The following is a 26,235-nucleotide window of genomic DNA, read 5'->3' as shown; positions in this document are numbered from 1 at the left end:
CCTCCCAATACTGAATTGCATCGTTCTGCTCACCGCGAGAGCGCGAAGGTGCTGGTCGATCCTCCTCGAGTGGAGATGTTGTGACTGCTGCTCTGTCGAAGGTCCAACTGCGCGTCCAAGTTCATGTGTCGCCCTGCCGGCAGGAATCACGGATTTCGAACGAACCTCCTCGCGGTTCTCATCCTAATCTAGCGCTTCACGCACAAATCTGTCCTGATGACCCACTTTTCACCATCTGTGACCTCCTGGCCCTCGTGAAGTAAGCACTCCTTCCCATGTCTATGTAGCAGCGCTAGCCCGACTTCCAGCTCGGCAACGATCGGGTCTGGCGCGGCTTGTCGCTTACTACTCGGCTCGGGGTGAAAAATCGTCGCGCCTCCCTGGCAGCCAGTCGCGGGAGACGAAAGGTAAAGCAGGAGCGTCCATGTCGTCTTCGCAGGCTGTGCATTAGGCGAAGACGACGATGGGAAGGAGACGTTGTTGGAGTCATCATCTGGCACGTCAACGTGTCAGTAGAAGCGGAATACTGCGATGCGAGTATTGCTCACAGTGCTGATCGAAAAATTGGCCCTTGCTGTACCTGTATATGCGTATGTTGCTGTTGAGGCCAAGTACGTCGCCGCCCCAGAGATTTCTCTTGTCGGCGTCTCCAAGTTGAACGCCATTGATTACGGGATTCGTGATAAGCGCTTGCAACGCAGTCTGACTCCACAGCTTGGCCGCAAAATCCTCGTCGTCCACGTGAAAGCGGTCGTTGACCCTGGTAGCTTCGCCGCGCTTGGGCCTTCCCGGCGTTGTTACCAGAGGCAGCGTCGCTAAAAATGTCCTGTATGATTTGCATAGGGCGACTGTCCAGAGCTTGACGGTCAATATCTGGTCCGCCAGCAGAGTATCAAGAGCCAAGTCGCCCGCGACCATCACGGGCTCCATGCTCGGCCAATTGAGGGATGTAGAATTTCCTTTGCGCGCCTGGTCGCTGGGTGTTGCGGCGGCTGAGTCTGCTTTTGGCCTCCTCGCCTTTGCCTTCGGTGCCATGGTAATGGGATCGATGTTGGAGGTAGGAGGGCGACCGACAGATGAGGATAGCTTGCTCCCTCTTCCGCCTTCGCTCTGCAGTCGACCTTCAAAATATTTTCGCTCTTGGGCTGCTGTGCGCTTTCCTTTCCCACCCTGAGATCACTGAAGCAGTCAGCCCACGAACGCACGATATCGAATATCCCTTGATCGACCGTCTCCCTCACATAGTGAAGATTCTCTTCTTTGTGAGGATATTGGCCAAGCGGAGTAGGCCGCGATGTGCGTCCTTTACCGGGACCCTGCCCTTCCATTAGGTGAGTCCTCTCTGCTCGAGAACATCTCCAACGCTGACCAGATGATCACAGTACCTCCACCAGGATTTAGACACGCAGACGAGAGCCTCAACGAGGCCGCACGCAGTGCTGCTGCGCTCGAACAAGAAGAACTGCCTGACCTCGGACCAGTTTTCGAAGTGGTTCAGGCCTATCGCCAACAAGAAGAGAGGCGAAAGCAGATCAAGGTAGTCTTGCGAGGCCAGCCAAGTGTTGCATTCCTCGAGATCGGGCAGCAGAAGGGAAGTGAGATTGCTGGTACGTACATTTCAGCTATCTCTTCTACTGTTAAAAGCCGCGGGACCGCGCCGTCAATCCCTCAGGTTTGAAGACCACCCTCGACCGAATGACTGGAGTATCCCCGGATCGATCCCAGGTTCAAGCAGACCAGAATCGTCGCCGTTGGTGTAGCCATTGCTGGCTTCGGGGAGACGTGAGGTCGAATTTGGACGAGACGAATGGCCGAAAGTCGCAGGGTGAACGATCCGACCGCGAAGCGCTTCTCCAGGGCATCAAGGGAGTAGGAGGAGCATGCTCCTATTCACCTTCTTATATCGCCACTTTCGGACGCATTTTGCATATAATTCTTCAGTGTGAGATTCGTCACCTGTCTTTTTGCCCGGGATATCCAATGGTCGTGGAAATAATCAGACGTGAATGAAAAGAGACCACGGATCTTGGACTGCCAGCCTTAGTCAGGCCAATTAATTTGCCGCCAGTCATCCCTGCTAGCGGCGCCGCCTTCCTGCGGGATCATATGAAGGCATGCAGCATTCCTTCACCGACCAGAGGCTAACGTCGCTGCAGATCCAGATGCGAACAAGAACATCCACCACCACCACCCCTCCCCCTCCATCTCTGCCACCGACGGCAGGGCCATCCCCACCGAGCAACCCCTACCTCACCTCAACCTCGCCCGCGACGCCGCCATCGTCCACCTCGAACCCCGACCCAACGGCGGCTTTGCTATTGGCGCCGCTCCTGTCCCTACGCTCTCGCCCACCCCGGTCGGCGTTCTTTGGCCCTCCCAGCTTCAGCGCCTGTTCGGTGGCCACTTCCAACCCAAGTTCAAGGGCCCAGTCAACCGAACTCCCCCGCGTCTGGTCTCTCGAGCGTACACCGCGGCGAAGCTGAGCCTCCTCCGCCTGAAGACGAGCATTCAGAATTATGAAGCCGGCCCGCCTCTACTACCACAAACGATGGAAAGCGCCGGCCTTCATGAGACACCCCTCCAACACCGCCACCACTCCCCAAATCTCCACGTGATGCCTTCCGACTTGGGCACGCCGGCCCATGTCACCGACCATGGCGTCCCCAGCAACCTCCGCAGCACGGAGGACAACCTGTTCGATCAACCTTTCCCTCCAGAGCTCGATCCTGTGGGCGCCAACGATCTGCCCCTCGACCATCCTACCCTCTTCACCACCTCCTCCCACGACCACGAGCCTGCGACGCCTGTGCCCAACAGCCTCGAACATGATGCAACCTCGGTCGCCTTGGACAGTGTCCTTGAAGCTCAGCCAGGACCACTCACTAGCGAACAGCTGCAGGAGAGCGGGTATGCCATGCTGTCCTTCGCCGACAGCTACCACGTGTTGAAGCATCCCAACCTTGTCATCGTTCGGGATGAAAACTACCAGCGACGCGCTCAAGCCGAGAAGAAGATGGAGAAGCGTGAGGCCAGACGGCGAGAGATACAGGAACGGCACACACAACAAGCTCTGAATGACTATGCTCAAGAGCCCAGTCAGCCGTCTCAGACCGGCGACGATGTGGCTCCTTATCCGTCGTCTGGATCCGGCGATGGCGATGCCCTCGAAGGACGTCCTGCCCGTGGCTTGCTGAGCCACTACAGCGAGCAAGGCGGTCCTGTCGCCTACTACCCTCCATCAGATGACGACGCGGAACGCTTTCGAAGACGGGAGCGCCGTCGCATAAAGCCCAGCTCCTCGTCTGCCACTTCCATTGCCCCCAACGACCTGCATCAGTTCGACACAATAACAATGTCTGCACGGGACGGTGAAGCCTACACTGGATCGGCAGCCACCGACGATGGAGAGAACTGGGCACAACTACCAGTCCACACTGCGAATCCAGACGACATCAAGCAGATCTCACGCGAGCACCTTATCTTCAGCTACGACCCCGAGAACCTCCGCTGGGTCTTGCATGTTGTGGGAAATAATGCATATGTCGGCGACCAGCTGTACAGGAAAGGCGACAAAGATATTCCACTGGAAAGTGGCACCGAGATTTTCATCTCGACTCTACGAATAGTATTCAGACTCCCAATCCAACTCGACAATTTCGAATCAGTCGACTCGGACGAGGAAGTCGATGAGCTAGACGAAGCGGCTACCGATGCGGACTCTACTCCCGAACGACCCCTCTCCAAGAGCTCAGAGGTCGATGTCGACGACGAGGATGCCGAGGAGCCGGAGCGCAAAACACAGAAACCCATCAAGCTGAAACTGAAAGCACCCAAAGCCCCTGCGAAAGAACCAAGTGCAGGCAAGGACAAAGGCAAGGGTAAGGGTAAGGGTAAGGGCAAGGAGCCTCCTGCGAAAGCAAGCGGCAAGTCGAAGGCTATCGAGGCCAAAGCGTCTGAACAGCCCGATTCAGCAAAGCCGGCCGATAAAGGCAAGGAAAAGGAAGCCTTGGAAGCCGCTGCTGCTAGATTCGGTCCTGAAGCTGTAGCCAAAACGCTAGAGCAGAATGGCTCCCGGCCTGCTAACATCCTGCCCGGCTCGATACTAGAGGGTCTTGCGCCGAACGAAATGCCAGAGAAGCGAAAAGGTCCAGGACGCCCGCCTAAGAATGGTTTTCTATCCAAGCGTGACGAGAGAGCTGTCATGCGCCGCCAGAAAGAATACGAGCGTCGTGGCTTGACAGTACCAGAGTTCAACGCCATCCTTGCAGAGGTTCGTGAAGAACAAAAGGCCAAGGATGCGGCAGCCAAGGGAAACAAGCTACGGCCCGAGGGCGTGCCTGATGCAGTGGAGAGCATTGAAGCTGCAGATCAGCCTCAAGATGGCGTTGGAGGCCAGACTCAGCCAGGAGATTCGCACACCTCTCAAAGTGCTGATCCTGCAGCGGGACTGGCGGGACCATCGGGACTCACCAGACGACCATTGAGATCGCCATCGCCGATGAAGCCGGCGGAGGAATTCACCGAAGAAGAGCTAAAGAAACCCCAGGCATCCTACTTTTACCTCCTGGACGAGATTTTGCAGGCGGTCGGCCAGGCAGACTTGCAGACGATCTATGACAAGTTCCAGAAGCGTTGGCCATACTACAAGTACAGTGTCACCACCAACGGCTGGCAGAGCAGCATCAGACACAACTTGAGTCAGTTTTCGAGATTCAAGCCCGTGGGCAAGGTTGGCAAGGGTCAGCTGTGGGCAATCGACTACAATGCGCCTCGCGAGGAGAACACCAAGAAGAAGAAAACACCGCCTCCACCGCGTCACCCTCAAGGGCCTATGCAGAATGGATCCATGCCTCCCGGCATGCCACCTCCATACCAGCATGGGCAGCATCCACCACAGCAATACCCGCCTCGATACAACCAGGGTGTTTACAACCCCGGACAAGGCCAGTACAGCAGTCCGTATGGATCCCAAGGAGGACAGTATCAACCGCATGGCAATCCTGGCCCTGCTGGCTACAACCAGATCATGCCACAGGTGAATGGAAGGCCGGTCAATCCTCAGGCTCACATGCAGCCGCCGCCAGCACCGATGCCACAACCCGTCCCGCCTGCAAACCCCGTTCAAGCGATTACAGCGGACATCATGCAGTTTCGGAATGTCCACATGGAACGCTTCCCACCGGAGGGGCCCCTCTACGACGCAGAAAGCAAGAAGTTCTTCCAGGGTGTGGATTATTTCTCCGCCATCTTTCATGGCCAAGGGAAGAAGGAGGAGCACTATCCTGGCGAAGAGGCTCTTCAGACTGAGCCTTGGGTGACGCTCAAGGCTATCTTCGACCGGCACGATACACGGGGTAGCATAGGAGCGAACTCGCAATCGGCCGAGTCGAATGGCGCAACGAACGGGCAGGGGCAGAGTCAGGTCGAAGGCCAGAGACCGGGTGACAATGGTGTCGCGAGCGGCCAAACCAACGGTCAAACCATGCCTCCACAGCAGCCACATCCTGCCCCGCAACAGGTCCCACAGCAAGTGCAGCAGCAAAGTGGCCATCAGGGGGCGCCTAACATGGCACCGCCGACTCACGTCATGCCAAACGTGGCTCAAGGTGTGCAGAACAGTGTGGCATCTCAGAATGCAGCCGCTGCAGCACAGACAGCTCAAATGCCACCTGTCAATCCTGCAGGCCCCAACGTACAGCCAGGCCCCCAACAGGCGATCCATCCTTCGCCTATCCAACCTGACGTGCAAATGTCCGATGGGCCAACTGGCGTCAATGGTGCCCAGCAGCCTACTGCGACGCAAGTAGCCACGGCGCCAACACCTGTTCAGCCTGCATTGCAAAGGCCCGACGGGCAATTTGGCGTGAGTACTGCGCAGCAGCCTATGGTGGCGCCAGCGTCAACATCTGTTCAGCCTGACATGCAGAAATCCGGTGCACAACTCGACATAAAGAATGAGCAGCAGCCTGCCGTGACGACCCCTGTCCTCGCTGAGGTCCTACCACAACAGACGCCAACAGCATCTCAGCCTGCACCTCCTGCAGACCAAAGCAAGCAGTCGTCGCCATCAGGGGAACAACCTCGTCCAGTGTCAGCCGGTGTCAAGCGTAGCGCTGCAGACGTCGAGATGCAGGACGCCGAGACGGAGGCTAAGCGTCTGCGAACAGAATGAGACACGACAGGGTATGCGACAACGATGGGAATGGGGCATGGCATGGCATGGCGTTGTGAAGATTGATGGCTCGAGCTTCCTCCGCCACAAGGGCATGGGAGGTTAATGAAATTTTGCTTTTTTCTGCTTTTTGCTTTGGGAGGGAGGGAAACACTGTTAGCAAGCGTAGGTGCTTTGGAGTTTCTGTTGGACAAAAAGTCTCTTTGCTTGGTTTGGGGGCGTAAATGATCGATGTGAGGGAGGGACTGGAGGAGCATTTGGGTGCGTGTGTTTTTGTTTCGGCATGGGAACATGGGAACGAGTCAAAAGAAGCATGAACAAAGTCTTTGTATCGATACACGTGACGCAGGCATTCCGGATGAATTGAATGATGATTTTGAATTGAATTGAAAGTTCAAAGGTCTCTTCGTCGTCTCCTTCATTCGTTGGGACCATTCCGTCTCTGCCTTTTACGGGGTCTTTTGCAGTTCTGAATTATCATCTATCATCTATCTCCTCTAGCCCTTCTAATCCCACCTCTCGTCCTCGTCTCGAGAAAATGGGGTACCACGACATCCTGAGCTCTCTTTTAAACTCAAGACACATTCCCTTACTTCAACTTCATGCTCATCTAATCAGAACGTGTGTCTTTCGCCAGAGAAAGCTTTGCGGTGCGGTCTTTTTTCGACCAGCAATACACTCATTCATGCACTTAGCGTTAGTCAGTCCCTGGGAGATCTCGCCCTCCCATGCATGCTCTTCAGCCGTCTTTGTACCGCACCCTTCTGCTTTTGATTTATGTGCAGTATCGAGTTCGTGTCTCGTCACACTTGGGTTGTGGTCTTTCAACCCCCCTCCTTCTTTTCAGGGTTCTGCTTCTTCTTCTTCTTCCGCAAACTATTATAATGCTCCCCCAACCCAAAGCCATGTTTATAGTATCCTAGCCAGAGCTCCTTCTTCCCTTCGCCATCACCCCCTTGTCCATCCCCGCCTTCAATCCTCTCCACCCTTCCATAATCCTGCAAAACACAAACCTCCACCCCATACGTTTTCGCGAGCGCCAAAAGCTCCAACTGTCCGCCCCATTCCGCCGTATCGCGGATCTTGTGCACGTACGTCTCGAGGGGTTCTTCGAGGAAAGGCTCGAAATCTCCAGCATGCGAGGAGATATACTCCGCCGCAGCCGTGCGGATGATCTTATAACTCGGCTCTGACGATTCTGTCGTCGTAGTGGTGGTCGTGGATATCGGTATGGAGAGGTATTTCAGCTGATCGGCGACGGCGGAGTAGAGGCAGTGGCCGTCAGCGCGGATTTCGATCTCGGAGAGGTGGTGCGCGGACATGCTGGCGAGCATGCGCGTGCGTTCGAGGGACTTGAGGTCGGGGAGGGATTGCGCTTCGAGGGAGGCTTGTTGCGCGAGGGCTTCTTGTTCGGCGGCGCGGCGGGCGAGGCGGTCTTTTTGGCGGTTGCGTTTTTTGGCGGCTCCTCCGTTGGGTTGTTGTTCTGTGTGGTCTTGTTGTGATGATGGGGGTTCTTCTGTGCCATTCGTCTTCTCTTGCGCTTCCTCCTCCCCACCGACCTTTAACGTCAACTCCTCCAACTTCCCACTCACTCCCTCCCCTCCATCATCACCATCACCAACAACCTCCCCACTGAACTCTCTAATCTCATATTCCTGCCTCTCCTTCAACTCCCTCTCCAACCGCTCACACTCCTCATTCACCGCCTTGCGCGTCTTCTTACTCGCCTGCTTCTTCTTCTGCGTCACACGGCTCTGCAAGTCGCGTAGTTCTTTGCGGTGCCGCGATTGGAGCTCTTCCATCCTCGCCGGAGGAGAAGATCAACAGGCACACCGTCGCCGGATGCTGTTGTTCGCGGGATCGACCGGTCCGTCCGAATGTATGTACAGTATCGTCGATCAAGATCATCAGGTCCTGTCCTGGATTGTAATCAGGCACCTTCCCAATTGAACCACAACTTCACCACGAGAGTTTTGTACGAGTGAAGGTTGGCTGCAGGTCTCACATGCAAAGCCAAGAAAGCGCGGGCCCAGCCAGAACGCCCCCCACCACGTGCGGTCGAATCCCGCCGAGCAAGCCACCACTACACGCCAAACTCTCACCTCGTCTTTTCTCCTCCATTACGCTTTCTGACTACTGCACACGCCGGCGCACTTGTAACAAGCAAACAAGGCTAATAAGAGGTGAAGGCTTGAGAGGTCATGCAGGTTAGACCTTGGGTCGGGGCCCAGACTTTGAAGCCTGACCTGCAGTAGTAGTAAGCTTCCACAGACTCCTCGGCTTGTTCGGTAGCGAGGAAGATGGGTCCCTTGGTGAGAAGAGAGGATTTTTTGTTGAAGACTTTGAAGGGTGTTTAGTGTGCTGCTTGCTTGGTACTATCGAAGTGTATGCGTCAGGGACGATCAATAGGTCGAGATAGAACGAGGGAGCGTCGGTCAATAGATGAGTCGTTGAGGGTGAGGAGAGAGAGGTTCAGACGAATGGGTGGGTTTGGGAGTAAGGACAGGAACATGGGTACGCTCAACAGCAAGTGAGTAGAGTGAAAGGTGATGAAGTCAACGGGTATGAAATGAAGCTGGTGAATGAGCGTCGTGTTTGTCATTCGCATATCATCGTACTATCCGTTCAATCCCAAGACCCATAAGATCGTACAGACACATTGACCCGTTGTCCCCTCTATTATGGTAAAGACCTCTATATTCGCTTCTTGTCATTCAAAAGCGAGCATCAAAAGAAAAGAGAAGATAGACCACACTCTACCAAGTGAATCTCATCAGACCCCTGCTCAGATAGTTAGCATACGATCTTTCATCAGTGGAAGAGGGTATCAAAACTTACGGGTTAAGAAGCACCGGCAGTCCGAAATGTCCCACCACAATCGAGCACAGAGGGTAAATCGCCACAAACGTATCAATCTTCCAGAACGCGGGCGCGAACACGGCCAACGCAATCATCATGACGGTGCAGAACGCACAGAAAATGAACGTCCCCTTGAAGTTCTTGAGCACCTTGGGAATTTCCTTGAAGAAGGTCGTGTTCTCGGCTTCCTTGCTCGTGGCACCCCACGACATGTCGATGCTGCAGAGATGGGAGAGGATAGCTTGCGAGACGTGCAAGGAGACACCGCCGAGGAAGATGGTGAGAAGCGGCACCCACGAGAAGTTCTCAATTATGCAGCCGAACAGTGTGCCTTCGCCGATGCGGTAGCGCAAGACTGCGAGGGCGAGGTTGCCGAGCCCGGAGAAGATGATGATGATGGCGAAGTAGATCTTGAAACTGTCCATATAGTAGTGGTCCAGCGCACCGTTGTACCAGCCCATAAGGAAGTAGTTTGCCAGCGTGAAGAGCCAGGCGGAGCCTAAAGCGAAGTAGGTACCGACGTAGGCCATGATAGTGAACTTGGAAGGCAGGGGCATGCGGGAGCCGAGGAAGCGTAGGAAGAGTTTGGTGAAGGGACCACGAGTGAACCAGTAGCGGAAGGGCTGGAAGATGAGCTCTGAGCAGCCGTAGGCGTACTTTTCCCATCGAGCCAATTCGTCGTAGACGGTGAGGGAGACACCTTCCTGGAAGCCGTCGCCGGTGTAGCCGCCCAGACGGACGACGTAGCCAACGGTCTGGAGACGGAGGGCCATGTCGAAATCTTCGGAAACCGTGTCCTCGGACCAAAACTTCTCGCGCTCGTCGAGCTTGCAGTCGTAGCCGATGGCTTGCACCGCAGACCAGCGGAGGACAGCGTTGTGGCCGACGAAGGGGGCCACGTCACCGTTGGCCACGGCGAATCTGATAGCGGTGTAAATGAGGTGAGTGAAGAAAGTGATACCACGCTCGAAGAAGGAGTCGGTAACGTTCATGACACCGGACGAGTACTGGATGATCGCGACTTGTGGGGATTGCTCCATTTCAGACACAGCGTCGAGGAAGCAGTCGGTAGGCACACGAGTGTCAGAGTCGATCAGAAGGATGTAGTCACCCATACGGATGTTGCCATCAGCCCAGGTACGGCCTTCGTCGGCCTCAACGACGGCGGCCAGAGCATCGCGGTAGGCATGTGCTTCGTCCTCTTGAGTCCAGCCCTGGTGGCGCTCGAGCGTCTCCAGCATTTCTTCGACACGGTTGCTGACCCAGAGAGCGTAGTTCATGTTCGAGGCCTTCTTGAACTTTCCTCTTCGTTGGAAAACCTCCTCGCCCTCAGCTGGCTTCGGGTTGTGTTTGGGACGAGCAACCCAGCCGATGTTGTGCTCATCGTAGAAATCTTGGCGACCCCGGGCGTCATCTTCAGAAATCAACTGCATACCATCGTCGTTGACAAAGATGTTGGCAGTTCCACCTTGCATTTCATAAGTGGAGATGGCAGCCTTAAGAGAGCGAACAGTAGGCTCAATGACAGCGTGAAGACCTTCCTTGTAGACTGGCATTTGAATGGTGACGTGAGGGAGCTGGCCAGCGCCTCTTCGCAGGCGGCGTGGTTTGAGACCGGAGTAGAACTTCGTATTCTCGTTCATTTGCGAGATGGGTCCAATGAGCTGAGCGAGGTTGCCGACGATCGACTGGAAGAAGAACAGGGCCAGCCACATCTGCAGGGGCACGACGAAGATGAAGGCGCATCGAATGTAGTTCTTGTCGACCAGAGTCTCAATGGCGATCTTCTGGAAACCGGTACCAATGCAGAAGAAGGTAAGGCACATGGTGAGGCCAGAGAGGATGGCTTGCCAGAGGATGATTTTTCGGGGTTGTTCGACGGCACCGCGCTCAACGAAGTCGTCATCGTCTGACACCTCCTGGACAGCAACGCTGCCTTCTTTCTTTTCGTCTCCCTCTTCACTCTGGTCGTCCCAGATCATCTCCATGAGCGACTTCTCAATCTTGTGTGCACGGTCGAGTAGGTGACGAGGCTCATCGTCCCAGACGACCAAGAGACCACGATCGGCAATGAATGCAGCGAACTGATGCTTCTGGCAACGTGGGAGGTAGGAGATGTCAGGGAGGACTTGAAGGCGGAGACCGTTCTTGAGAGGAACGTATGGGCGCTCGTTGTTGTGGAGGAAGAGCTTGATCACACGGGTGTTGACCGTCATTGCAACCTGGTTTAGAAGTCAGTGCTGATACGACGCAATGTGAAGATTCATCAACTTACTCGGACGTTCAGCGTCTCAATGGCTCTGTAGAAGCCGTAGGGCTCCTCAATAATGTCGCCGGGGCAGCAAGTGTACTGTCCTCGGGACTTCTTCAAAACCACACCCTCGTCAATGCCACCAGCAGTCCACAGTCTCTCCATTTGCTGTTGGTAGAGCCAGTTGACCATGACATCGCACTTGATCTCATTGATGTCGTCGGCCTGAGAGTTTCGGAAGTCGCCCACTGGGTAGAGCGAGGCTGGTCGAGACCATCCTGGAGTTGCAGTGCCGGGTGTTGTAGCAGCGGTACCTGCTGGAGCTTCTTCCTTCTCGGACATCTCAGGTTGAGCATGTTCAGGCTCTTCCTTCTTGCCCTTCTTGGGCTTCATGTACGAAAGCAAGCCCATTTTGGCGGTGTTGGAGAAGTCGAAGTGTTTCCCCAGGGGTTGTGAGTTTGGTTATGTGTTCTGGGCTGGGGGATATTCTTGATACTGCGAGCCTCTTGAAGCGAGCTGCCTCAATGACCTGACAATATGGAGCGAGCGAAAAGACGGCAGTGACAGCGAGGCGAGCCCCGTTGCACGCGCTTGGAAACGAAAGGATGCAGACACAAAGGTCTTGTCAGGCACGAGTACAGCAAGAGATTCGGAAGGAAACAGAAACGCTGGGCGTCTATCACCTGTATATGAGCACGGCCTTGGGTCGTCTGTCCGTCTACGCATCGATGGGCTGAACTCTGGCAGGCCCCAGTTCCAAGCTCGTGTGAGAGAGCCTGTGATTCTGGAACGCCACGAACATTGTAGCGGCGCAGTAGGTTTGAGGCGTTTGGGCGGGAGTCCAGAAGGCGTCCCAGAGTGTGCAACACGCTCACGGGCAGAGGTCGAAGGACGGCAAAGCGATGCCATTCTGGGTCGCCCGGCCGCTAACGCTAATCGCGTGCCAGAGATAGGGTTTGCTGTACCTTTCCAAGATAGCTGGAACGTTGACTCTTTGCGACAGGCGCTAGGCGGCTTCGGGATGGGCCCGTCCAAACAGCGTAAGGCCTGGGAAGCATTGATCCAGCTATGGAAAAAGCCAGTCCTCGGGTGGTGAAATCCACGACTGGCAGGCGCCGAGAAAGCAAGGCGAGACGGCCGATTTGCAACAAGCGTGCGTTGGGACGATTCAACAGCGCTGTCGTCGATGGCGCGACGTTCATCGCGGTTCGACGGCCATAGCACAATCTCGATATGAGACGAGGTTGTCGTGAGGACATGGTCGGCCATGGTGTGAGGTGTAGCCGTCCGCCACGCAGGCCCAGACAGGCGAGCGAAACTGAGCATCAGTCGACGAGGCGATGGCCCCCGCCAGTTATCAGTGTCAGCGCAGGAGTGGCAGCGAGGCGAGAATTCGAGTGGCCGGATGGCTGCAGCGAGATGCGTAAGGTGCGGCGCCCTCTGGATTGCCCACGTTTTGCGCTGTGTGAGAGGCGTTCCCAGCTGCATGTGTAGCGGCAACTCAGCGACAGCAGTCCACCGCAGCGGAGCAGCACCGGCGATGCGCTGCGAGGGCAGTCTGGAAGGACATCCGGGCCTGTCGACTGCATCCAGCGCTTGTCCTGTTCTCCTTCACTCGCAGCGGCATGCAGCGCTGGTGCAAGACACGGTGGACCTCGAGCTTCCACTGTGCTCTGACGGCCAAAGTCTAATCCTTTAACACACCGAGCAAGCAAAGCAGCTGCCGCGGCCAATCGAAGCACCGCCGAGCAGGCGGATAGCTGCATCGAACAATATTTCTCTCACATTTCTACCAGGATGTCCTCGGGCGAGAGCCCTATTTGTAGACGCGGGTGCTTGCAGCAGTGTGTGTCGAGCGCTGTCTTCGATTCAGCACTACTGGGCGGGCCTAGCTCCATTCTGCTCCTTGAACGGGCAGGATTCTGTTTGAGCCTGTTCGCTTCGCGCGACGATTACTCGCTGCGGGTATTCTGGGCCATCCGGTCGATGTGTAGAGGTGATGTTGATGGAAGACAGGAGGAGGTGCGGTCCAGGAGCAGTTGCGATGATCCCGGCACGTTCGCCCGTGATCTTGTGCTACCAAACTTCCAACGTGAACAGGGCGCTCGAACGCTCTGCCACGCCATGTCTCAGATCAACCGGCCCAACGATCGGGCACCGCAACAGTCGGTAACGTGCTTTTCTGGAAGCCGTACCGACTTTTGCTGCTGACGTGGGACTACAACCGCTACACGTCGCTACACGGTGGACATCACCATACCAGCTTGACAGAAAGACTCTATCCTACATTTCCCAACCACGCCATTGAACCTCCCACGCCATGAAGACCATGGCTTGCGGTGTCGCGGCTGCGGAAAGCGAAACCACCAGCAGCCAACCGCCATAGTGTACGCCTTGCCTCCACCATAGCAAGAGCCACATATGCTGGGGTCAAACATTCGAGGCGTTCCCCAAACAGCACTCGCATGAGTCCAACACACGCCAGGACGCCACGTACAGGGCGGTGACACAGAATTTCTCCGATTCAGCATCGTACAACTATAGCCTGTCTCGTTGACATTTTGGCGAGGTCAACACGAGTCCTAAGCATAACTCGGACTGACCGTTCGCTTCTTCATCGTCAGCCAAGAGTGGTAGTTGCAACACTCGTTTACTGCCCAGGTTCGCGCCACAAGCAAGTACCCGTTCGGTCTCTCTCCATCCAAACTCCTAGCTACTGATCCCCGAGGTTCCCCATACCCACACAGCCTTGAACGCCACAAGCAATGACGAAAGTACGAAATCATCCTAGCACTCCATTCGAGATCACTCTGCTAATCTGTTGGCGTTGTCAGTCTAGGCCTTGGAAGTTGATCGACTCGACTCACCTGTACTGAACCACGGTGTCGATGCGATGCGAGTTGGTCGAGAAACTTCTCAATTGCACCTTCTCTGCATTCTTGACCTCCTTTGCGTCACTGTCGCCCCACTCGAGTGGCACTTCGCTGTCGGCATCCGCGTAGACCAACACGTTGAAGGTATGATTGCCATCAAGCATCGGCAGGAAAGTGATCGAGGCAGTGATCTGTCGGAACAGTGCCTGGATCTCGGACTGGATCTCTGATTCCGCTTTCTCTGACTCTGGAGCAGCTTGGGCATTGGAGTCTGGAGCTGAGTTCTCCTTGTCTCCAGACGAGTGGCCGCGCTTCTTGTTGCCGTCATCGTTGAAGATGTTGACCTTTCAAGAGTCAGCATTCTGAGGCTCACGATGCACCACACACTTTGCTCCATAGCAAACACTTACGTCAAATTGCCACCGTTCGACATGCTCTCCTGTCTCCTTGCTGGTGACGACAATGACGAGCTTGGAGATCTTGGATTTTTGCATCCACTTGCTAAGCTGGCTCATAATTTTCTTGATGTACGCTTTGACTTGGTCGTCAAGCGACACCATCATGTTCAAGCCATACTTCTTGACCCTGAACTCAGTGTTAGCTAGATCGCGCTCCCCTCGTCTATCATCTCTACGTACACCGTGAAGTCTTCCGATGGGTACACGCCGCGCTGGAATAGTATAGTGTTGATCGAGTACTCGAAGAATTCCGTGACCAGTTTCGAGCTGCCCTTCAGCGAAAGTTTATGCGTTTGCGCCTTATCGGTGGAGGACGAGGATTTCTTCTCGGTAGACGACGATGTCTTCTTCGCCGTTGATGACGATGGCTTCTTTTGTGCTGGCATTCTGGATGAAATTGGCATCGTGATGGTGTGGTTGTGCGATCAAAGTCTCGAGAGGAAGTTGGATGTTTACCTCAGGCGTTTCCACGGCAGCGTCGGCAAACCTTCCTTTTCCGCCAACTTCTACCACTCGACTTGTGAATTTCACGAACGACACACGACCAACGATGATCTCGAATGGGCCTGATGCGACGATGCTTACCGGCGACTGAGAGCATCTTGAGCCTCGTACAGCCTTTCACACCTCGCAATGCGACATTCACGGCTCGAATCGCTTTCAATCGCCAACGAACATTAAGCACCAATCCTCGCCTCCGTGCCTCTGCCAAACCCGTCTCATCACTGGAAGAACGGATCTCGAAGATCCCCATCGAACGATTCCGTAATTTCTGTATCGTCGCACATGTCGACCATGGCAAGAGCACGCTCTCAGACCGGTTGTTGGAGCTCACGGGAACGATTCAGAAGGGAGGCAAGCATCAGATCTTGGACAAGCTCGATGTGGAGAGGGAACGAGGCATCACGGTCAAGGCGCAGACGTGTTCCATGATATACAATCACGAAGGTGAAGACTATCTGCTGCACCTGGTCGATACACCGGGCCACGTCGACTTCAGAGCTGAAGTCAGTCGCAGTTATGCGAGCTGTGGAGGAGGTACGTTGACAATTACGCTGTGGACGAGTGTATATTGACATTGTACAGCCCTACTCCTTGTGGACGCCTCGCAGGGTATCCAGGCACAGACGGTCTCCAACTTCTACCTTGCATTCGCCCAATCGCTCGCCTTGGTACCGGTCCTGAACAAGGTAGATCTGCCATCTGCAGATACCAAGCGCGTGCTTGAACAGCTCAACGATACATTCGAGATCGATGCGACGAACGCCGTCATGGTGTCAGCGAAGACTGGTCTAAACGTAGAAAAGCTCTTGCCCACAATCGTGAACGACATCCCCGCTCCAATAGGTGACGAAAATGCGCCGCTCAAGATTCTGTTGGTGGACAGCTGGTACGACAACTACAAAGGCGTGATTCTGCTTGTTCGAATATTTGAGGGTAAAGTGAAGGCCGGCGATCGAGTCGTCTCCTTCGCGACAGACATTGAGTACATCGTGGGAGAGGTTGGCATGATGTATCCTCTCGAGACCCCACAGACTTGTCTTCGTGCAGGGCAGGTGGGATACATATACATGAATCCTGGCATGAAGCGCAGTAAAGAGGCTAAGATTGGTGACACTTACACTACTGTTGGCAGCCGTGACAAGGTGGAGCCACTTCCAGGCTTCGAAGAGCCGAAGAGCATGGTTTTCGTGGCTGCTTTCCCCACAGACCAGGGTGACTACGCACATCTTGAGGACAGCATCAACCAGGTCACGTTGAACGATCGGTCTGTCACTGTCACGAAGGAAAGCAGTGAAGCGCTTGGAGCGGGCTGGCGGCTCGGATTCCTGGGCACGTTGCATTGCTCAGTCTTCGAGGATCGGCTACGACAAGAACATGGTGCGAATATCATCATCACACCACCGAGTGTACCGTTCAAGGTCGTGAAGAGGGACGACAGCGAAGAAATCATCAGCAATCCGAACAAGTTTCCTGAAGGACAGGAGGTTCATCAGACCGTAAAGTCACTTGAGGAGCCGTACGTTACTACGACTATAACGACTCCTGAAGAGTACCTCGGGAAAGTCATTGAGCTATGTGAGGGAAACAGAGGCCAACAAGAGACGATATCGTTCTTCACGGCCACGCAGGTGATTGTCAAATATCTCTTACCTCTCGAGAGGCTTGTCGACGACTTCTTTGGCAAGCTGAAAGGTCTGACGAAAGGATATGCATCACTCGATTACGAAGATGCTGGGTACCGTCAGGCAAACATCGTCAAACTCCAACTGCACGTTAACAAGGTCCCGGTCGATGCGGTGGCGCGGGTCATTCACTATTCCGAGGCCGAACGGATTGGAAAGCAATGGGTCACCAAGTTCAAGGAGCATGTCGACCGGCAGATGTTCGAGGTCGTCATCCAGGCAGTCGCAGGCAAGAGGGTTGTGGCTCGAGAGACTATCAAGCCTTTCCGGAAAGACGTGCTCCAGAAGCTCCATGCCGCTGATGTGAGTCGTCGCCGGAAGTTGCTCGAGAAGCAGAAGGAAGGCCGACGAAAACTGCGAGCTGTGGGAAATGTTGCTATCGACAACAAAGCCTTCCAAAACTTTTTGGCTAAGTGAGGACCGCCTTCAACTCGGATGCCATTGACTTGCGAGTCGCATGCTATTCATGCACCTCAGGTGCCTCGGACCGGCCACCAGGTCACTATCTCCCTCTTGCCAACGTTACTGCGCCTCGTCTGCCCGCCGCCCTCCTTGTCCTCCTCAACAGCCTTTTCGTAACCTCTCGTTCTTCTTGACTGGACGAGGACGACGATTACATAGATGAAACTTGCGTAGAAAGAGATTCTACTCAAGCATATTAGTCAAGGATACTTTGGCATGCAACGGGAAACCCATACGCAGTCGGAATGGCCATCCAAGTGAGGACTCTCACTATGATCGGAAGGTACTCTCCAAATATCCCGCCTGGAAAAATGGGAATTGGCAAAGTATCGACAATGAACAGTGGAGCCCACACGCTCCAAAATAGGGCCTTTAAGGACTGCAGGACGAGGTACAGCCAGGGTTCCAGTACGTCCTGGCTCCACAGCACCACTTCGAACGGCTCCGCTACGAAGTTGACGAAAGCGAGAGGCAATCCGACAGTATAGCCAATAGTTCAATATCAGCGCAATTTTACCGTGCTTTGCCAACAACCTCGACCACTTACGGCGGAAAATGCTGTTCCTCACGACCTTGCAAATCCATTATCCAGGTCGCAGTGACCAGCATTTGGCTAACGAGTAGCAGGATGTGAACTATCCACAGGGCCCACAACAGAACAGGTGAGTATAAGTCTGGACGGTACATTGCCGCTGACCCGACTGAGAAGATGGAGTTGTAAGAGGTATTCGCTCTTTGTATGATTCAGCTTCGGTCCCTTTAGACATCTTGCGCCTCTTATCCAACGACTGTACTCATGAGACGACATGTTGGTAACCAAATTTGGCAATTTAGGGTGGCACTGTACGTCTCTACAGCGAGTGCTGCCGTCAGCGCCGCGCTGTTGTGCTGATTCTTGGCTGTCCGCCTGCTGCGAAGGGCTGAGTTGGCACAAAAGCAGCCCTTTGAAGCACCAGTGCCTTGCGCACACCCACCAGACATACACCGCGCTTTGTCTATTTCGACTACACGGACGTAATGGCGTCTGATCAACTGGGCTACAGATTCGATCTACTATCGAGAAACTTCTTGGGTATCGGCACATGCACATCGCGAATGAATTCAGCGAACCCTTTGCCCAAGCTGTCCAGCAACCTCGAACTGGTCACACCTCGCCCTAGAGGTCCATAGACGACGAAGTGCACGGCTTTGATCTCTGGCATCTCGACACGCTCGAGGTGATACCAGTGTTTCCAGTCGGTGCCCATCATTTCGCGCATCTTAGCTTTCGTCATGAGAGTCCGCAACCATTCCCATTCTTCTTGGGTGTGGACGAAGAGACCGCAGTTGACATTTGCGCCTTTGTCGCCTGATCGACCGAGCGCGATGTCCCCCAGTGGTGCCATGACGGTTTCGCCGAAGGACTCTAGGCCTATTGGATTGCTGGTCTCGTAGTCTTCTCTCGGCTCGAGGGGTTCTGATTTCTCAGGCGGTCCGACAGCGAACCTTTGGACTTGTGAGTTGGTCTCGCCGATGATACTGACGGCCTCGTCTAGTTCCGATTGTTCTAGGATTGCGGGATAGAAGGCAAGGAAGGGCTTCGGGGCGGCTGTTCGTAGATCAAGTGAGCAATGGAATCCTGGCAAGGAGGTTAGTGAAAGAGCATGAAGCTGACGAGACAAGACACAGACCTGCAAAATGCTGCATCGAGTTCGTCGCCCAAGCAGGCAGAACTTTGGCAACGACGTCCTTATCCTGGGCCTGAGCAAACACGCGAAGATACGTCGTGCTCGCCAATTGGCAAGACGGGTTCGACTCCGGCCTTCCAACCCATTGAAAATCGAGGATGTCGAATTTATCCAGGACCCCCCAATCTTTGAGCTTCGTCTTCAACTGCGCTTCCTGAAGAGCAAACTTCTTGGCCGTCGCATACCCACTCGCATTCAGCAATAGCTCGCACTGCCATCCGCCCTTATAGAAGATGGCGAGTTTGGTCGTTGGAGGGGGCGGGTGGCCTTTGATACCGGAGACTTTGACTCGATCTTTCCCGACGTCCTCGATGGAGATGTGAGTGGTGTCGGCTTTGACGTCGCTGTTGAGGTAGATGTTTCCCTGGAGTTCGTACAGAAACTGACACTTGACAGTGTCTGCGTTCACGAAGCCGTTGAGCGCCTCGTGCTTGGTCACGATGCAGTCGCCGTTTGCGTCGACTTCGACGATGCCAAAGCCTAGATTGAGCAGTTCGGCTATGTCGTGCTTAAAGAATCCACTGAAGTTCGCCCCGGTGATATAGCTCGAGCATTCGATCAGATGTCCAGCGACTAAGGCCCCAGCGAGAGCGTCGAAATCGTCGGAAGCCCAACTGTGCCACCAAGCCGCAGCACCGATCACAGGAGAAGCATCAGCGACACGGCCACAGATGATGATATCAGCTCCCTCTTCGAGTCCACGGCGAATCGCTCTCCCGCCCAAGTACGCATTCGCAGAGACGATCTTATTCTGCTCCCGATCCTCAAGAAAGACCTGAGTATCTTTCGCCAGCTGAACATTCCCATTATCCCTATCAAGATGCGGCAACGACGATTGAGACTTCAAGATATCATCAATCCTGTGCATCAAATCATCGCCTTCGACCCAGGCGACTTTGAGGTTGAGGTTCTGCGATTTGCAGAACTCGTGGACTTTCTCTGCGAGGCCTTTGGGGTTCAGGGCGCCGCCGTTGATGACGAGCTTGATGCGTTTGGAGTCGAGGAGGGAGGCGGTTTGTTCGATGCCGTCCCAGGCGGTTTGGATCCAGCCGGGGTGTTCGCCTTTGGACATGGCTTCGGCATCGTTGCCTAGGTTGATTTCTGGACGGACTTGTTAATCACTACGCGGTGGTGATGATCGTGGACGACTGACCTGCGAGGTAGTCTCCTGTGATTACATCGACGGGACCGTATTTGGCTTGATTGTCTTCTCAACGAGACAACATCAGCATTGTCCAGGAATAGGAAGCTTGCCGCTTGATGCACATACACATCTGGTAGCCAGGATCCGGTACTGCGCCTGAGCAGTTTGCGATTCTGACTGGTCTTTGCATGGAACCCATCTTGCACAATACGTCTTACTCGCGGTAACCTATAGGATCTATAGGATGATGTTTGCAACGACCAAGGGCAAGAAGTCAAAAGCCAAATCATGGACAACGTGCGTAACAAGACTCTCGCCAATGACGAGTCGCCCACCTTCGGTCAACAAGTTCCATTTCACCATTGCCGGACCCCTCTTCGAACTGGAGCACACGGGTACTTCGACCTCACTGCCCAGCTATCATGATACGCTATCGACATCTTGTCCCACTTTACGGCCCGAGGTGATGGAGGATTTTACGCTGATGCTTATGCGGGGCCATAGCTATTTTACCGCGACGACTACTGTCTTTGAACGTCGTAACCGCTAACCGCATGTTGTGTTAGACACGCATAAAAACCAGTCGGTTCTTGTCTGTCATTGTTTTCGACACGGGATCAATCGAGCGTCGCCCAATAGCTACTTAAGAACACGAGTACATCTACCCAGCATTAGCTCTCCGTCTCTCCTTTACAGCAAACGACATCAAGCGCTACACCTCCAAGAAGCAGAATCAACAAGATGGGTTCCGTTGGCGAAACGACATACTCCATCCCCAAGGAAACCAAAAAGATCTTCGAGAACGAAATCCTGAACAACCCCCTGATCCCGTCTCTCCCATCGGAAATCCACGAAGCAGGCAAACTCGTCCATTTCACCGGCAACGACGCCCCAAGCATCCCCATCAACTGGCGTTTCGCAGAGAGCGCCACCGCGTTGAAAGCCTTCGAGGCCAGTCTGCTTAACGTGCTACGCATCCGCAAGTACAAAGACCAGTGCAAACTCTCCGAAGTCGAGATAAACACGGACCATGCCTCGCTGTTTGTGATGAGCCCCTTCCTCGCACAGGTCGTGGAGAAAGATGGCAAGCCAAAGTCGAGTGGAGTAAACTTCCTGGACGCGAAAGCTGCTGAGAAGATCGGGATCAAGAATACGGATCTCCACCGTGCGGGCGCGACGTTGCAGAGGCAGCTTGCGACGAATATTTATCAGACTAAGGATGGGAGGTACTATCATGTGCACGGGAGTATGAACCCCGAGCCGACGTTGACGGCGTTGGGGATGGATTTGGAGGGTGATCCTAACGGGGAGAAGGACTATATCATCAAGGGTTTTGAGGAGGTTGTCGGCAAGATTGATTCCAAGGACCTGGATGCGCTGATGAACGAGAAATATCGCCAGGCGGGCACGATCTGTTGGTCGACGGAGGAGTTCAAGCAGAGCGAGCATGGGAAGGCGAATGCGCATGTGGGGTTGTATGAGTTGGAGAGGGATGCGGGTACAGAGCAGCCGCCTTCGTGGTGGCCTGAAAATAGTTCGGTGCCTTCGTCGCCGAGCAGGCCTTTGGCTGGGTTGAAGGTTGTTGATCTCACGAGGATTATCGCGGCGCCTACGATTACGAGATGTCTTGCCGAGATGGGGGCCAGCGTGATGAGAGTGACATCGCCTCATGTCACGGATATGTCGACTCTGCATCAGGACTTGAATTGGGGTTGGTCCTCACTCACTCCCCTATCAGGAATGCCGACTGACAATTCTAAACAGGCAAATGGACACCTCACCTCCACCTCAAAGACGAATTCGACCGCCTCAAACTCCTCGAACTAATCAAAGAAGCCGACGTCGTGGTCGAAGGCTACCGCCCCGAAGTCATGAAGAAATACGGTCTCAGCCGTCAAGAGATCTTCGAACTCGTCAAAGGCCGTGGAAGAGGTATCATCCACGTCAAGGAGAACTGTTACGGCTGGAACGGCCCCTGGCAGCATCGTAGTGGATGGCAGCAGATCAGTGATGCCGTTCGTCCCCACCAAGCCGCTTTTCCTCCACACTCAAATCCTCCGGCCAGTACGCCTGATCAACCCCATTCCCCCTCGTGCCCACATTATACCTCAACTCGACCCCATCCGCAAACCTCGCCACCGGCATAACTCCGACAAACTCCAACCCACCCAACGCCTTACTGACCCTCCTCTCAAAAAACTCCTCCCTAAACAACGTCTCCGCATCAAACTTATGCAACATCCCCAACATGACCGGCAACGTCTGCAACATCGAATCATAATTCTTGAACACGTACTTGCCGTGGCGCGACCACACGTCCTGCCAGATTGGGGCGGGGTACTCCCCGACGGAGTTGACGAGCCATTGCGAGTAGTAGTTGAGGGCGACGTTGATGCCGTAGGAGCCGCCTTGGGTGCCTCGGTTGATGAGCGCGTGCAAGATCGCGGAGGAGCCGATTATGCCGGTGCAGTAGTCGGAGTTGGGAAAGACGGGGGTTACGGCGGCGGTGTGGCCCATTGCGTGGCCGTAGGCGAGAGACGCCGCAGCACTGTTATTACTTGTTAGCGGGAATAGATGGAGGTCGTTGCTTAGGTGGGAAAGGGGTAATTGCTATTAGATCTGGTATCGTCTTGGAAGTTCTTTTGTCCTCAAAGCTGACGATCTCTCAGGCTATGCAGTCGGCTGTATGACACGCTTTAGTTGACTTTCATTCACTTGATCTCTACCGGGCCTGATTTGTTCACTACGGGACGACGCCAATGCCGTGAAACACATTCAGTTCAGCTTCGTCCTCGCTGCCCACGCCCCATTAGAAGCGATCCAATCGTAGCCATCTTCGTATCAAAAAGGCTACCCTGGCCACCTTCAGCTGGATTCGTGGATCCAATGGCCAGCTTCGGGACATGCATGCCCAGATTGTGGCTGTCCCGAATTAGATGCCCCGCGACAAGGCTGAGACATGAGCCCAAGAGGTGGGTGTAGGTATATTCGGCTTACTTTCAGTCTACTATCTCAATCTTCCTCTAAGCAAGCAGGATCGCTGTAAGCGTAGCCGCTATCGACCAATCCTACACGCACTATTCACTATCATGGGGATTTCGATGAGAGATCACCCAGAACTCGAGGATTTGGATGACATCTGGCTTTTTGCCACTGACGACTCGACCTTGGACGAATCTGACAGCGAACGCGAGACAGCCACTGACACAAGCTCAAATGTCCCACGACGAAGACCTCGAAAATTCAGCAATACGAGATCGACGCTCAGCCCACGTGTCACAATATCACACGTGACGGATCACTTCGATCAATATGGGCCTTCTCAAGCCAATTTGCACGCTCTTGTGGACCAGATCAAAAGGTGGAAACATGCCGCCAACCCGGGATTTCGGTTCCTTCGTTTGATCTTGATCGTGGCATACATTCTTCTTAGCGGCTCGTGCTGCATCAAGGCGCGAGCATGGGACACTGTTGCGTACATCGTGCAGGTCCTCGTCAGCCTGGCCGTCGTGTCCTGGCACCTGAACGGCAGACAGCTTCGATGGGCCAAGGAAGAATTGATGTTCTCCCTCAGGCCTTTTTCGTACGAGCGCTCGTCTCAAAGGCAGAACTTCAAAGGCCTCATGAAGGAAATTCTACGGTATCATCAATTGGAGATCCTGTGCAGGTACGGCGACTACCTTGCTGAGAGGCTGAAGGTCCTTCGACAACACATTCTCAAGTCTTATTCGAAGGAGAAACATCACGTGGCAGGGCTGTGGACAGACACGTCGGCGACGCTTCGTCACGAAGAAGGAAAAGACTCTACAATTTGCCACGATCTGATCCACAAAGCCGCCAAAGATCTCAAATGGGACCCGGCAATGACAGTCTTCATGATACACACTTACGGCGCAAGAAACAGCCTCATGCACTCCGAATTCCCCCGACTCGTGAGCAAGAAGGACTGGCCCAAAATCGCGGAGCATTGCGACGACGACATTGTCAAGCTGCTCGAGCTATTCATCGCCTCTAACGATACATCGGAAGACGCCATCGGTCACTGGAGACAGATCATTCGCGAATTCAAAGATTCTTGGGTACGCCAAGTGGATGCGTCGTTGTCCTGGGAGGCCCAACCGATTATCCAGGAGGCGCTCGCGGTGGGCATACGAGAGCCGTTGCTGCTGTACGAGTTGTCAATGAAACACAGACACGACGACGCTCAGGCGCGTAAGCAGGCCGTTGCGGACCTCCTGAAGGAGCAAAATGCAAAGGAGCCATCAATCAAGGAGCTTCAAGCAGAGATCGAGCGTCTCAAAGGCACATTAGCAGTGGGGGGAACGCAGAAGTCTACGATGGACTTGCTCAATCAAAGAAATGAGGAGATCAAGAAGCTCAAGAGGGACACGGAGAAGATGCAGAGAGAGATGGAGAAGATCAAGGAACGATTGACCACAGCACGCAAGAAACCGTACATCAGCACGGCGATGGCGAATTCGAAGAAGGAGAAGAGACGACGTTCCTGGCCCACGGCCACGGCCACGAGAACAGAGGTCGAGAGTCTAACGTCGAGATTAGGCACGACCGCCAGCGATGTGTGGACAAAGTGTATCGGCCTCGAGCTAAGGAATATAAAGTACGTGCAGGATAACAAGAAGCTGAAGAACGAGCTCGAGGAAAGCCAGAAGCGATGCGAGGGCCTGTTCTCTCGTTTCTCCGCTGCTCAACACATCCTCGAGGCGCGAGGCGTTGCGGCCTCGTCGGAAGCGGCCAGGAAGATGATTGATGATGAGCATAAGAGGATGCCGAGAGTGACGATGAGACAGGCTACAGTCAGTATGTCTAACAACAACGAAGAGCCGGATGGGGATGGGGATGAAAACAAGAAGAGGCCGAGATCTCGCAGCTTTTGATGTAGCTAAAGGCCTTGCAAGTTCTGGAGACAGCTTTCGCGAACGAGCTCGTGCAGGCATCTTCGTACAGACATGTTCGTACAGTTTCCTGTAGACGGCTTGTATGAGGTGGTTGAGAATGTGGAGGAGGCGAAAGCACGCATCGATGCTGAGGATGCAGAAGCACGGGTGAACAGAGCGGAAGGGAGAAGGAAGAGGCAGGAAGCAGAAGAGAGGAAACGAGCCCAAAGAAAGGGGGATGGAAAGAAGACGAGGCCGAGATCGTCGAGTGTTTAGATCGTCCAAAAGTTGAAATCAAGGGAAGAAGATGGGAGGGCAGGAGAAGGGTGTCACTACTGTAATCAATCTGACGCTAGCAGCAGCCACCTAACACCAATAGCCACCAAAAAACATACTTTTCTGTACGCATTTTTTCCGAATTCCTTCGACTTATTGGGACGCAATTAAGTTGAACAAGTCTACCCAACCCCCTAACCGCGATCCTTACCACAAAGCCGAACTCCTAACCTTTCCTAAGTACTAACCCCGACCCTAACTACCTAACAGGTTGCTCCAGAGCCTAAGGTAGCGAGATTTGTGTGAGGCAAGTAAGGGTGTCGGGTGGCTGCTGGTGTCAGATTTAGTGACTGGCAGGAGGAGAAGAATAGAAAGACGCGCACTTTACGCAGACCCCTGAAGTGCTAAGAAACTCGAAGTGAATGGACCCACTTCCCATGTGACTGCCAAGCTGGCTGGCTCTGTAAGAGAGACTGGCTGCTTCTACTTCTTAGACACAGACAAGAAATGACTCTTTGACTTGGGTTGAACTAAGAAATATGAAGGGAAGACGCACAGGTCGAGTATGAAGTTTTGAGCACACGCAAAGCCCTCTTGTTGGGTTGGCTCTTTCGAGAGTAGCTCCATCATCATCGTTCTTCTTGGAGGGGACCGCGATTTCAGTTGATTGACCCCTATATTCTAGTATCGCAACGCGCATAGGTGGTTATACAAGCTTAGGGTCTCAGAGACAACTACACAGAGGCAGACGTAGATTCTGTTGAGGGGAGGTGATGGGTAATGGACGAGAGACTGATACATCAAGAAAGGAAGGCTAGAAGAGTTGCAGGACGTACATTTGGGGGTATATGGCATGAAGATCAACGAAGCCCACAAAAACACCATCTCCTCCACACACATTCACATTCACATCGTATCACATTCACATCACA

General features: G+C 54.1%; 9 protein-coding genes across 9 annotated transcripts; 4 read left to right on the top strand and 5 right to left on the bottom strand.

Moving 5' to 3' along the window:
* Window positions 1–188: 188 nt before the first annotated feature.
* M409DRAFT_20576 (uncharacterized protein) lies at window positions 189–1,035 on the bottom strand (the record flags this gene model as incomplete). The annotated part of the gene is made up of 2 exons (XM_033805459.1): window positions 189–493; window positions 549–1,035. The coding sequence occupies 2 exons, from the start codon at window positions 1,033–1,035 to the stop codon at window positions 189–191; spliced, it is 792 nt and encodes a 263-aa protein (XP_033670241.1).
* Window positions 1,036–1,294: 259 nt separating this feature from the next.
* Window positions 1,295–6,172, top strand: M409DRAFT_20575 (uncharacterized protein; the record flags this gene model as incomplete). The annotated part of the gene is made up of 3 exons (XM_033805458.1): window positions 1,295–1,331; window positions 1,383–1,607; window positions 2,157–6,172. 3 exons carry the CDS (start codon window positions 1,295–1,297, stop codon window positions 6,170–6,172), a joined length of 4,278 nt encoding a protein of 1,425 aa, XP_033670240.1.
* An 824-nt stretch (window positions 6,173–6,996) lies between these two features.
* Window positions 6,997–7,974, bottom strand: M409DRAFT_36196 (uncharacterized protein; the record flags this gene model as incomplete). The annotated part of the gene is made up of 1 exon (XM_033810516.1): window positions 6,997–7,974. One exon carries the CDS (start codon window positions 7,972–7,974, stop codon window positions 6,997–6,999), a length of 978 nt encoding a protein of 325 aa, XP_033670239.1.
* Window positions 7,975–8,928: 954 nt separating this feature from the next.
* M409DRAFT_20573 (uncharacterized protein) lies at window positions 8,929–11,693 on the bottom strand (the record flags this gene model as incomplete). The annotated part of the gene is made up of 3 exons (XM_033805457.1): window positions 8,929–8,953; window positions 9,011–11,253; window positions 11,307–11,693. The coding sequence occupies 3 exons, from the start codon at window positions 11,691–11,693 to the stop codon at window positions 8,929–8,931; spliced, it is 2,655 nt and encodes an 884-aa protein (XP_033670238.1).
* Window positions 11,694–14,087: 2,394 nt separating this feature from the next.
* Window positions 14,088–14,999, bottom strand: M409DRAFT_20572 (uncharacterized protein; the record flags this gene model as incomplete). The annotated part of the gene is made up of 4 exons (XM_033805456.1): window positions 14,088–14,100; window positions 14,150–14,499; window positions 14,566–14,740; window positions 14,794–14,999. The coding sequence occupies 4 exons, from the start codon at window positions 14,997–14,999 to the stop codon at window positions 14,088–14,090; spliced, it is 744 nt and encodes a 247-aa protein (XP_033670237.1).
* A 183-nt stretch (window positions 15,000–15,182) lies between these two features.
* On the top strand, window positions 15,183–17,216 carry M409DRAFT_65041 (uncharacterized protein; the record flags this gene model as incomplete). The annotated part of the gene is made up of 2 exons (XM_033816344.1): window positions 15,183–15,651; window positions 15,700–17,216. The coding sequence occupies 2 exons, from the start codon at window positions 15,183–15,185 to the stop codon at window positions 17,214–17,216; spliced, it is 1,986 nt and encodes a 661-aa protein (XP_033670236.1).
* Window positions 17,217–18,298: 1,082 nt separating this feature from the next.
* On the bottom strand, window positions 18,299–20,331 carry M409DRAFT_65040 (uncharacterized protein; the record flags this gene model as incomplete). Its single annotated transcript, XM_033816343.1, has 4 exons — window positions 18,299–18,879; window positions 18,932–20,089; window positions 20,142–20,195; window positions 20,259–20,331. 4 exons carry the CDS (start codon window positions 20,329–20,331, stop codon window positions 18,299–18,301), a joined length of 1,866 nt encoding a protein of 621 aa, XP_033670235.1.
* A 542-nt stretch (window positions 20,332–20,873) lies between these two features.
* On the top strand, window positions 20,874–22,279 carry M409DRAFT_36218 (uncharacterized protein; the record flags this gene model as incomplete). Its single annotated transcript, XM_033810520.1, has 2 exons — window positions 20,874–21,843; window positions 21,897–22,279. The coding sequence occupies 2 exons, from the start codon at window positions 20,874–20,876 to the stop codon at window positions 22,277–22,279; spliced, it is 1,353 nt and encodes a 450-aa protein (XP_033670234.1).
* A 942-nt stretch (window positions 22,280–23,221) lies between these two features.
* Window positions 23,222–25,027, top strand: M409DRAFT_20567 (uncharacterized protein; the record flags this gene model as incomplete). The annotated part of the gene is made up of 1 exon (XM_033805455.1): window positions 23,222–25,027. One exon carries the CDS (start codon window positions 23,222–23,224, stop codon window positions 25,025–25,027), a length of 1,806 nt encoding a protein of 601 aa, XP_033670233.1.
* Window positions 25,028–26,235: the final 1,208 nt, after the last annotated feature.

Source organism: Zasmidium cellare (genome assembly GCF_010093935.1).
Source record: "Zasmidium cellare ATCC 36951 unplaced genomic scaffold M409scaffold_10, whole genome shotgun sequence".
Lineage (NCBI taxonomy): Eukaryota > Fungi > Ascomycota > Dothideomycetes > Mycosphaerellales > Mycosphaerellaceae > Zasmidium > Zasmidium cellare.
The sequence above is the reverse complement of the archived record's forward strand: the minus strand, read 5'-3'. Positions and strand labels throughout refer to the sequence as shown.